Source organism: Eptesicus fuscus, chromosome 13, assembly GCF_027574615.1.
Source record: "Eptesicus fuscus isolate TK198812 chromosome 13, DD_ASM_mEF_20220401, whole genome shotgun sequence".
NCBI classification, from domain to species: Eukaryota; Metazoa; Chordata; class Mammalia; order Chiroptera; family Vespertilionidae; genus Eptesicus; species Eptesicus fuscus.
This window is the reverse complement of record NC_072485.1, coordinates 82267052-82277851: the sequence shown is the minus strand read 5'-3', so window position 1 is coordinate 82277851 and position 10800 is coordinate 82267052. Positions and strand designations below refer to the sequence as shown.

The following is a 10800-nucleotide window of genomic DNA, read 5'->3' as shown; positions in this document are numbered from 1 at the left end:
ACCACGCTTCGGGGTCTCAGCCACAGGAATTGGCCCATATTACGCGGGGAGCTGCTTCCCCAGAACCCCGGCTCTCCCATGAGGGACACCGAGCTCCTCAGACATCCATGAAATGTCAAGGGCCCTTGAGCCCAATTTTGACAACATACTCAGCTTGTCAAGTTTTCTTGGACTTCATCACTTAAGGACTAAGCCTCTATCCCGCCATCGCCTGCTCCCACACATCCAGCCAAGCCTCGGGATGTGGCCCCGACGGAAAGCTACAAAGCCACTCCCCTGGGAACTTCTCAGGACCTGGCTCGGGGGAGGGACAATCTTATCAGGAAACTTGGTGTTTGGGGTTGGGATAAGGGGTCACCTTAGAAGGCTGATAGGATTGGTTCCCGCGCACTTGGGCAGCATATAAGATGCCGTGCGGCCTGCCGCTGTACGCCTGCCGCCATCCGCCCCTCGACCTTCTGAGACCGGAGCCGGGAGGAAGCATGAAGTGGCTGCTGCTGCTCGCGCTGGTGGCGCTCTCCGAGTGCATCTACAAGTGAGTCGGGCGCCGGGCACAGAGACTCCGGAGGCTCATCCCCTCGGCTGCCCATCCCCAGCCGGCCTCTCTGCCCAGGTGTTCTCCTCCTTTTCACACTCCTGTCCTGACCATTCTTCTCTCTCTCCGCCCCCTTGGGGAGCCAGTGCTGCAGCTGTGGGTCACTGTTCAGAGGAAAGAACATTCTGTGCATTTAAACGCAGGAGTCCAGCCTGGCTGGTATGGCTCAGTGGATAGAGCGTCGGCCTGCGGACCAAAGGGTCCCAGGTTCAGTTCCGGTCAAGGGCACGTACCTCAGTTGCAGGCCCCTCCCTGGCCCAGGCCCTGGTGGGGGCTCGGGCAGGAAGCAACCCTTTGATGTGTCTCTCTCACGTCGATGTTTCTCTGTCTTTCCCTCTCTCTTCCACTCTCTCTAAAAATCAATGGGAAAATATCCTCGGGTGAGGGTTAACAATACGTATATATTAAACACGAGTCCAGGACAGCCCAGCGTAACTCTCTCGAGAGCACTTCCTTGTTTGTAAATAAGAAGTTCTAGACGCAAAGGAATGAGGAGCTCACGGTGGGATTTCGTTTGAGACCTCGAAACACTGCCAAGCCCAAAGCACTCCGCGTAAGGCACGCCCAGGCAGGGCGCCCTGGCATCACTGACTGCCCGTGGGCCAGGGGACTCGGGACAAATAAGAACGCCTTCCCTCTTGACTTCTTTGTTCCTTTTCTTAAAAATATGTTTTTATTGATCTCAGAGAAGAAGGGAGAGGGAGAGAGACACATCAATGATGAGGGAGAATCATGGATCAGCTGCCGTCTGCACGCCCCACACTGGGGATGGAGCCCGCAATCAGGGCCTGTGCCCTGACCGGGAATCAACCCGTGACCTCCTGGTTCCTAGGCCGATGCTCAACCCCTGAGCCCCGCTGGCCGGGCTTGACCTCCTTCCTTCGTCCTCCCTCGGGCCAGCTTTCTCTTCCTGCTGCTTCCCCGCACCCTCGCGCCTGCCCCCCCCCCCCCCCCCCGCCACAGCAGAATCCTTGCCTAAGGACGCTTCCTCCCCCAAACCATCCCTCTGCAATCGCTCGCTACAGGGTTCCCCTGGTCAGAAAGAAGTCCCTGCGGACTAACCTGAGGGAGCATGGCTTCCTGAAAGACTACCTGAAGAAACACCAGCTGAACCCCGCCAGCAAGTACTTCCCCGAGGCGGCCGACATGCTGGCCACCCAGCCCCTGGAGAACTACATGGACGTGAGTGCCTGGCGGGCGGCGGGCGGCTCCCCGGACTCGCCGGGGGGCAGCGAGAGAGGGGCTGGGGGTCTTGGAAGATGGACAAGGACTCTGACTCCCCCGGCCGTCACCCAGGGGTCTGTTCCCGGGATCTTGGAGGCACAGGGAGGGCACAGGAGAACTCGCGGTTGGAGAGGTCACGCTCATTCCTCCCCGCGTTCACGCGTGCCGTGTCAGTTTGCACAGAGCACCTCGCACGGCCAGGCTCTGTGCTGGGCCAGGGAGTAGCAGGGAGCCACCGGGCGCAGCCCCGCCCCAGGGGGGCCCCGGGCTGGTAGGGAGAGACAGACAGTGATCTGTGCGCCTCCCCGCCCCAGCCACGCACAGCCGGGGGAGGGCTGCCAGGAAGGTACACACTGTGCCAGGTGGCAGGCCAGGACTTCTCCTGGGAGCAGTGAGGGAAGCACGAGGGGCCCAGGGGACGGGAGAGAGCAGGAGGGTGGTGTCAGGGCCGGTGGCAGCGGGGAACAGCGTTCAGAGAGCGGGAGGGGGCACAGGGAGAGCGGTGCAAAGTGAGGCCGAGGGTCAGTGGGAGGAGCCAGACAGTCTCTGATAACTGCCTGCATCCTGATTGACTGAACCCCCTAACACAGGGGTCCTCAAACTATGGCCCGCGGGCCACATGCGGCCCGCCAGGTGTTTTTGCCGCCGCTGCCTGTCCTGCTTAGCAGCCGACTTAGCAGTGTGCATAGGAATTTGTTCATAGTTTCTTTTTAAACTATAGTCCGGCCCTCCAACGGTCTGAGGGACAGTGAACTGGCCCCTGTTTAAAAAGTTTGAGGACCCCTGCCCTAACGGGTATCTGACATGGTCAGCCTGGGGTCACAGGAAGGTCACTCCGACTCTTCTATTTGGGACATGACGGCCCGCCTCGCCCGTCTTACATGCTGTGTCGCCTGTGGCAATGGCCGGGCCAAGGGCGCCAGCGGCGCTGCCTGTCTGAGGAGCTTGGCCTCGTGCGGGCTGGGCTCGCGAGCTCCCTGGGACCTTGGGCAAGAGCCCCGCTCCCTCCCGCAGAGCTCACATCTCCCAGCACAGGGCTGTGGCGCGTGCTCAGCGCAGTGAGGATTTTGGAGGATTGCGCACAGTCTGGCCCCTGGGAAAGGCAGCCCGTTTATTCGCTTACATATTTATGAGGCACCTACTATGTGCCAGAGGCTAGGCAAGGAGCTGAGAAAACAATCGTGAGTAAGCCGAGTTCCTGGAGCTGCGACGCTGGAGGAGACAAATAAGAGACTAGTAATATGTATGTAAGACAATTCCAGGGCCTGATACGTGGCACAAAGAGACATGAACTGGGGGGTGAGTGAGGGGACGAAGAGGAATGAGGGAGGGCAAACTTGGACAATGTGGTCAGGGAGGGCCTCCTGGTGGAGGTGACATGGATTAGAGCTCTGAACGACTGAGGAGTCAGCTAAGGAAAGACCTAGAATAAACATTTCCCAAGCACAAGAAATCGCAAGCACCATGTCCCTGAAGTGAGAATGAGCTTCTCATCAGCAAAGAGCAAGACCAGCGTGGCTGACCCCACGAATAACAATCCTGGCGACGCCCTCTTTGGGTTTAGGGAGAAGGTAGAGCGAAGGGCTCCCACCTGTCGGGGGCTGTGTCTCTCCCGTGGACACGTTAATGGATGAGCACAGGGTACTCTAAGGGTCCCGCTATCCCCCAGGGTGGCAAGACGAGGACACACAAAATGAGGCTATTATTAGGTGCCAATGGCCCTCGGAGGAGAACAGTCAGAGGGGAACTGGGGAGCAATCAGAGAGGGCTTCAAGGAGGCGGAGAGACCCGCTGGGCCGGGCAGGACAGAGGCATAGAGCAGGGAGAGAAAGGCGAGGAGAACAGTGAAGGGGAAGGTGGGGGTGGGCTGAGGAGCCAACCCGGAGACAGCCGCCGGGGAGGCCGGGGTGGGAGCCCAGGTCTGTGAGCTGTGCGCCCCCCCGCCCCCCAGATGGAGTACTTCGGCACCATCGGCATCGGAACGCCCCCTCAGGAGTTCACCGTCATCTTTGACACCGGCTCCTCCAACCTGTGGGTGCCCTCCGTCTACTGCTCCAGCCCTGCCTGCTGTGAGTGCCGCCTCCTGGGCCCGGCCCCGATGGACGGGGTCCGGAACACACGGGGCTGCAGACGGGTCCAATCCCAAGCCTGCTGGGATTTGCTGAGCACCTCCTATGTGCCAAGCACTGGGCTTAGGTGCTCTGGGGGCTAGAGGGTGACGCACACAGGGTCCCTGCACCCAAGGCGTTCAGGCCAATGGCAGAGAAGTGGGCAGCCGTGGGCCTGCGCCACTCGTGTTCGGCGGGGGCGTCCTGGGGGGCACTGTGGGGTCAGTGGGGGACCTCCCATCCGGGAGATGGTCCCAACTGGTCTGACCAGCCAGGACTGGAACCTGGACACGCCTGGGATCCAGAATCTAGGGCAAAGTTACCCTTCTCCTCCCAAGTCCCCCTCCCAGCACCTGGCACCCACCCGGGAAGACAGGCCCCGGCCCTGCCTCTCGGTCAGCTTTTGGGGGTCGGCAGTGTAACTTCTTGCCCACACAGCCAACCACAACCGCTTCGACCCTCGGAAGTCCTCCACCTACCAGGGCACCAGCCAGACGCTGTCCGTGGCCTATGGCACCGGCAGCATGACTGGCATCCTCGGGTACGACACGGTCCAGGTGAGCGCCTGCGGGGCCCCTCCCCCCGCACCGCCGTGGGGCTAGCTCCCAGGGACCTTGGGGGCCCCCAGAACCAGCTCACTTCAGCAGTATGGGTCTCGTGATCACAGAATCGAATGGGGGGACGGAAGGGGAGAGGACGTGGCCGACATTTCTAGACTGGGCAGGAATGGGTAAGGGGGGTGGTGCTTGGAGCCATAAGCCAGCCTCCGCCCCACTCAGGCTGAGGGCTCTGGGGGATGCGGGGGGAGGGGGTGAAAAATGGCTCAGTTCCCTTTTATCACCTCCTCCCTCCACTGTAGCTCCCCCCCCCCCCCGATTCCAAAAGCTCCCCCAGCTACCCACTTCTGGGCGCAGCAGGGGTCAAGGGCTCTGACCTCCTTGGGTTCTGCTTCAATCCGCACATCAGACACGAGCACAAGGCGATTTCCTGCTCCCCAGCAAATTCTCACCCCACCCGCAGCGGGGGTACCCGGAGGTCGGCCGCCATGGCCACCTCAGAGGAATAACAAGCACCCGGGGACAGTCCGCTCCCGTCCCTCCAGCCGACGCCCCGAGCTGAGTCCCACACAGAAGGAGCTGGAAGGTGCCGGGCCCAGCGCTGGCGCCGCACACAGGCCAGTGGCCGTTGATGGGGAACATCCTGGTCTCCCCACTCAGGTTGCAGGCATCGCCGACACCAACCAGATCTTCGGCCTGAGCGAGACGGAGCCCGGCTCCTTCCTGTACTATGCGCCCTTCGACGGCATCCTGGGCCTGGCCTACCCCAGCATCGCCTCCTCGGGGGCCACACCCGTCTTTGACAACATGTGGAACCAGGGGCTGATTTCCCAAGACCTCTTCTCCGTCTACCTGAGCCCGTGAGTAGGGCAGGGAGGGCAGGGCCGGCCCAGCAGGGCTGTCCGGGCAGGGGGTGCAGAGGGTCTTAGCAGGCGCGGGGTGGGGAGGCCAGTGTCTGAGCCTGAGAGGTGTACCTGCAGAGAGAACGAACGGCGCCAGGTCCCTGTGGCCAGCCGCCCCGCGCCTCTGATTTGACGAGCGCGAGTCTCTGTCGCTTTGGCTTACACAACTCCAGCGTCATCAGCCGATCGCACTCGGCACTAGTCCCAGGACCACCGTGTCAAGTGAATCTGCTTAACATTGGGGCCAAGACTTCATAGCAAAGCACGGGGGGGGGGGGGGGGGGGGAGTGGGGGGCGGTGAAGATTCGGTTGGGGCTTAAATCTTGAACAGGGAAGCTGTTAAAGGAGGAACGCCAGCTTCTTTCCGTAGTTAGAATCTAGGTTTCCGTGGCAATAGTGAGTTACTTCTAAGAGTGAATAAAGAGTGAACCAGGCGTCGGTCTGGGCTGAGCAGAGGTTTACACAAGGAAACCTGAGGGTGCCGGCAGCTTCCCCGAGACACCCCACCTTCTCTCGGGAAGCAGTTAGTCGCGGCCCATGAATGCTCGGTTCACGGTCCCGCCGCCACACAGTGAGTCGCATGGGCTGCCCGACGCTGACCGCGGAGGTGGGGGGTCCGCTGAGTGGGGACCAGTTGGTCCACGCCCTCCGGTAGTTAACCTCGTCGTGGGCATCTGCTGCCCCACCTAACCCAGATCTGCAGCGATGCAGACAGGGAGCCCCAGGAACGAGGACCAGCGTGCTTCGCCCAGGAAGGCCCCTTTCCTTTTTCCTCCTGGCCCTGCGCCAGAGCCTGCCCTGCAGAGACCTGGCCATCCCACGGGGCACCTTCTCTCTCCAGCTGGGCCACAGCTCCTCATCTCAGCACTACTGACATTTTAAAAATATGTTTTTATTGATTTCAGAGAAGAAGGGAGAAGGGGAGAGAGAGAAACATCAACGATGAGAGTCATGGGTTGGCTGCCTCCTGCACGCCCCCCACTGGTGCCAACCCTGCCTGTGCCCCGACCGGGAATCGAGCTGTGACCTCCTGGTTCCTGGGTCGAGGCTCAACCATGGAGCCACGCCGGCCGGGCACCATGGACACTTTGGGTCCGATCACCCCTGGCAGCCGGGGGCTGTGCTATGCCTTGCAGAGTGTTTAGCAGCTCTACCTCCTAGACACCAGTGACACCCCTTCCCCACCTGATCATGACAATCAAAAACACCTCCAGAAACTGGCTCATGTCCCCGGGGGGTGGGGGAGGGACAGTGCCCGTGGCTGAGGATGAGAGCTACACTGTCGAGTCCTCAAGAGCAAACACCATCCTGGGTTCGTTTCACACGGGAACCAGAAAGAACTGGGTGCCCTTCTTGGTTCTGGCGCTCCCTGCTGTGTGACCTTGGGCAAGTCGTTTCACCTCTCTGTGCCTCTCTGCAAAGTGGAAATAATAATAATAACCCTAGTGGCCATGGCGTGGTCCTTGTGTAATAGGATTCCGATAAACCCTGCCTGCCACATACTCCGCACGGCTCCTCAGCCCAAGAAAATCCACTTAAAACAGAGGCCAAACTTCCACAGCAAAGGAGGAAGGGAGAGGTAGCTCTGGGAAGACCCAGAGTGTATGTCCCGGGGAGCGAGGGAATGACGGAAAGAATGCATTCCTGTCTCTCCCCCCCCCCCCCCCCACGTGGCACAGCAACGACCAGAGCGGCAGCGTGGTGATGTTTGGGGGCATTGATTCTTCCTACTACACCGGGACCCTCAACTGGGTGCCTCTGTCCTCCGAGACGTACTGGCAGATCACCGTGGACAGGTGAGCGCACCGTGGCCAGGCCCTCCTGGCAGGGCCCCAGTCCCACTGCTCTATACACGCACAGTCACTAAGCTTCCCAGAATGCCACTGGAATGGCCGCACAGGGAGATGTCCCCCAGGAGGGGAAGGAGGGAGGTGGCCAAGCCAGAGAGACCCCGAGAAAGGCACCTCCCCGCATGAGGGGAGCTGTCAGAGACCCCCAAACCCTGCCAGGATGGGGCAGCCCCTCGCCTCCTGGTCACAGAGGCAGGACAACCTACCAGCACCTGGGGAGCCTGGGGGACCTGGCTGTGCACCCCCAGCGTTTAGGGACCTGGGAACCAGCACACGCCTCCCATTCTTGGGAAAATGTCCTCTAGCCTGGTGATGGGGCAAATGACGGAGGAGTTCAGGCCCCTCTGCCCCCGGCAGCCTCACTCCCCAGCTGTCCTGGCCCCGCTGGCCTGCGGGGGTGACCAGTCACCCAGGTTTGCCCCGGCGTGAGCAGGTGCCCGGGATGCGAGAACTTTCAGTACTTGAACCAGGACAGTCCTGGGGAAATGAACCAAGATGCGCCGGCTGGTCACCTCCGTCTGTCCCAGCCGTGCTGAACCGCCATCAGTCCCTCCACTCCCGCCCGCTCCAATGGTCTCCGCCCCTCCCCCCTGAAGCCCTCAGCCTGGGACGCCCCCCTCAGCTTGTCACCTCCTGGGCAACCTTTGGGTGTCTGCTTCTCCGAGCCGTGTGGTGCCTGGTTAGGCTCTGCATCCCCCGTGCACGGAGCAGGCTCAGTCGCTGGGTGCGAGTGCAGGAGCACATACATGAGCACCTGCATGACTGAGAGAAGCTGGCACTCACGTCCCGGCTGATGGATGGGGACGAGGGACCCTCTGGAGTCACCTGACTCCTCGGGGAGATGTGCTCCCTGGGGGCTAAGGAGACCCCTTGCTGCCTCGCCCTCAGCATCACCATGAACGGAGAGGCCATCGCCTGCAGCGGGGGCTGCCAGGCCATCGTCGACACAGGCACCTCTCTGCTGTCTGGCCCGACCAATGCCATAGCCAACATCCAGAGCTCCATTGGCGCCAGCCAGAACTCCTACGGCGAGGTAAGCCCCCGTGATGGTCCTGGCACAGGGGGGGGGGGGGTGGGAGGGGGTCTGCCATGCATAAGGGATGTGGCCCTTCTGACCCTTGCTCTCTCTGCCCTAGATGGTGGTCAGCTGCGCAGCCATCAGCAGCCTGCCCAGCATCGTCTTCACCATCAACGGCGTCCAGTACCCGCTGCCGCCCAGCGCCTACATCCTGCAGGTAAGGGCCCAGCACAGGATGCGCCCGTCCCCTCGCTCCGTGCAGGGCAAGTGCCTGCCACAGGCCGCAGCCCACAGCGTTCTGGACTGGGACTGCCTCTGGAGAGAGAGGGGGGTGGGGGGAGAAGGATAGAGGGGGGGGGAGATATGGAGGGAGAGCGCCCTAACAATAAAAGCGTGAAGGAGAACTTGGATACAGCCTTCCCAAGAGGAGAAGCAAGGCCAAGGACGGTAGCAGGAAAGGTTCTAGCTGGGCCTGGGTCTCTATCACAGCCCTTGATCCGAGTGTGGTTTAGGGGAGCCTGGGAGACGGACCCCTGACAGCCCTCAAGGGCAGAGCAAATGAAGATCCGACTTGTAGGGCCCGGGCCAGGACGCTCCTACCGCCGCTACCAACTACCAATCCCCCGCCAACGACGCAGCAAGACCCTTTACCTTGTCCTGGGCGCCAGGAGCGGGGCGGGCTTGCCCAGAGGCTGGGTGTCCGGCGATGCCGCTTCGCCCCAGGGCGGGCCTGGCAGGGCTTTCTCCGAGCGCCCAGGGCTCTCACTGCGCAGGCGGCGGCCCAGCGCCAGGTGAACCAAGGACTGGCAGCGGGCCTGGCTGGTCGCCGGGCGGCCCGGTGATGAGAAAAGGCTGTCACCGGGCTTCCCAAGCCCTCCCGGCGGCTTTCGCTCCCCCCTCAGCTCCGATGCTGACGGCAGGGTCTGTGCTCCCGGGAACGGACGTGCAGGGAGCAGCTTCACTGCGCCCCGCAGCGGCCCCGCGGCCCCCGGGCTCGGCCCAGCGCCTTCCCGCTGAGTCCGTCCCCTCTCGTCTCCGTCTCCTTTTCTCCAGAGCCAGCAGGGCTGCACCAGCGGCTTCCAGGGCATGAACATCCCCACGGCCAACGGGGAGCTCTGGATCCTGGGCGACGTGTTCATCCGCCAGTACTTCGCCGTCTTCGACCGGGGCAACAACCGCGTCGGCCTGGCTCCCGTGGCCTGAGCCCCGTCTTCGGCTGCTTCCCCGGAGCCCCGGGCCGGGTCTGCGCCCGCTCGAAGGGAAGAGCATTCTCCTCAGGGGTCTCCCTCGCCGTGGGGTCGCCCCGATAATGTACAATAAAACCCAACCTCCTGGAAACGTTTTGTGGAGTTGCTTCTCTTCGTTGGTAGTGCTCCTCGCGTCACGGGGGTCAGGGGTCAGGGGTCAGGACACAGGCCAGGGGTCGGAGGTGGCCACGTCCACTGGACGGCAGCGGCGCGGCGAGCTGGCTGCGCACACGCCAGGTGGAGCCCGGACGGCAAACGGGTCCTGACAGGCGCCGCTCGGAGCATCGCGTGAAGACGTGGGAGCGTCGCGTGAAGACGTGGGAGCGTCCGTGAAGACGTGGGAGTCACTTCCGCCTCCATTTAAAGAGATAACGAGGCAAGCGCTGGCCGTGCAGGTAGAGTGTCCGCCCGTGCACTGAGGGGCCCCGCGTTCGATTCCCGTCACGGGCCCGAACCTTGGCTGCAGGCTCCCGGCCCAGGTCAGGGTGCGTGTAAGAAGCAACCATTCGATGTGTCCCCCTCTGTGTCTTTCCCTCACCCTTCCATCTAACATCAATGGAAACCTATCCTCGGGTGAGGATTTAAAAAAATAAAAATTAAGACGTGGGGACCAGAAATGCCAAGCCACTGCCTCCCCGTGGAACAGGGCACCTAAGTTCTTGGTTAAGGGAACTGACTTCTCGTTTCTCCCAAAGCCAATAAGACAAAGAGAAAAGAGAGGGACCGAGGACAGGTGGCCACGGACGGTGACATTCCTAAGCAGGCCGGGCAGGGCGGTCTTGCCTGCAAGACACGGCTGGAGGGGTGACAGGTTGACCCCCCACATCTGCCAGGCTGCTCCTGCTCAGCTGGCCGACTCGGACTAACCCCTGGGGAGCCCTCCGCACTCTCCCGTCGGGAAAGACGATGGTCTCCCTGCTCCCTGAACGGAGGTTTCCAGGGAAGGCGCTGAGCATGCTCACGGGCCCACGAGCCCTAGAAATGCAAACAGGAGACGCAGGGCTCCCCGGAGCGAGTTTGGTAGCAGCACGTCCAGTGAAAACCGAGTTTCAAAGTCAGTGTGGGACATGCTCCTTCCGGGCCCTTCTCCGAGGCTCACGAGGCACACATCCCATCAAAGGCTCTGATAAGTCCTGCGTCAAAGCCATGTTTCGCTTCAGCTCAGCTCAGCTTGACCCCAGTTCCTCTCTTGCCAGTAAACCGACTCCAGTCCTGTGCTCCTCCGCACACGTCGGAAAACCCCACGGCTCCTGCCGCTGCCGGCAGCTGATCGTAGGCTGTTCGTGGGAGACACTGGCC

At 61.9% G+C, this 10800-nt stretch overlaps 1 protein-coding gene across 1 annotated transcript; it reads left to right on the top strand.

Moving 5' to 3' along the window:
• The first annotated feature begins 482 nt into the window (after positions 1-482).
• Positions 483-9586, top strand: LOC103303324 (pepsin A). Its single transcript, XM_008160331.3, has 9 exons — positions 483-535; positions 1621-1777; positions 3771-3888; positions 4366-4484; positions 5145-5344; positions 7066-7182; positions 8125-8269; positions 8373-8471; positions 9308-9586. The coding sequence occupies exons 1-9, from the start codon at positions 483-485 to the stop codon at positions 9455-9457; spliced, it is 1158 nt and encodes a 385-aa protein (XP_008158553.1). The 3' UTR covers positions 9458-9586.
• Positions 9587-10800: the final 1214 nt, after the last annotated feature.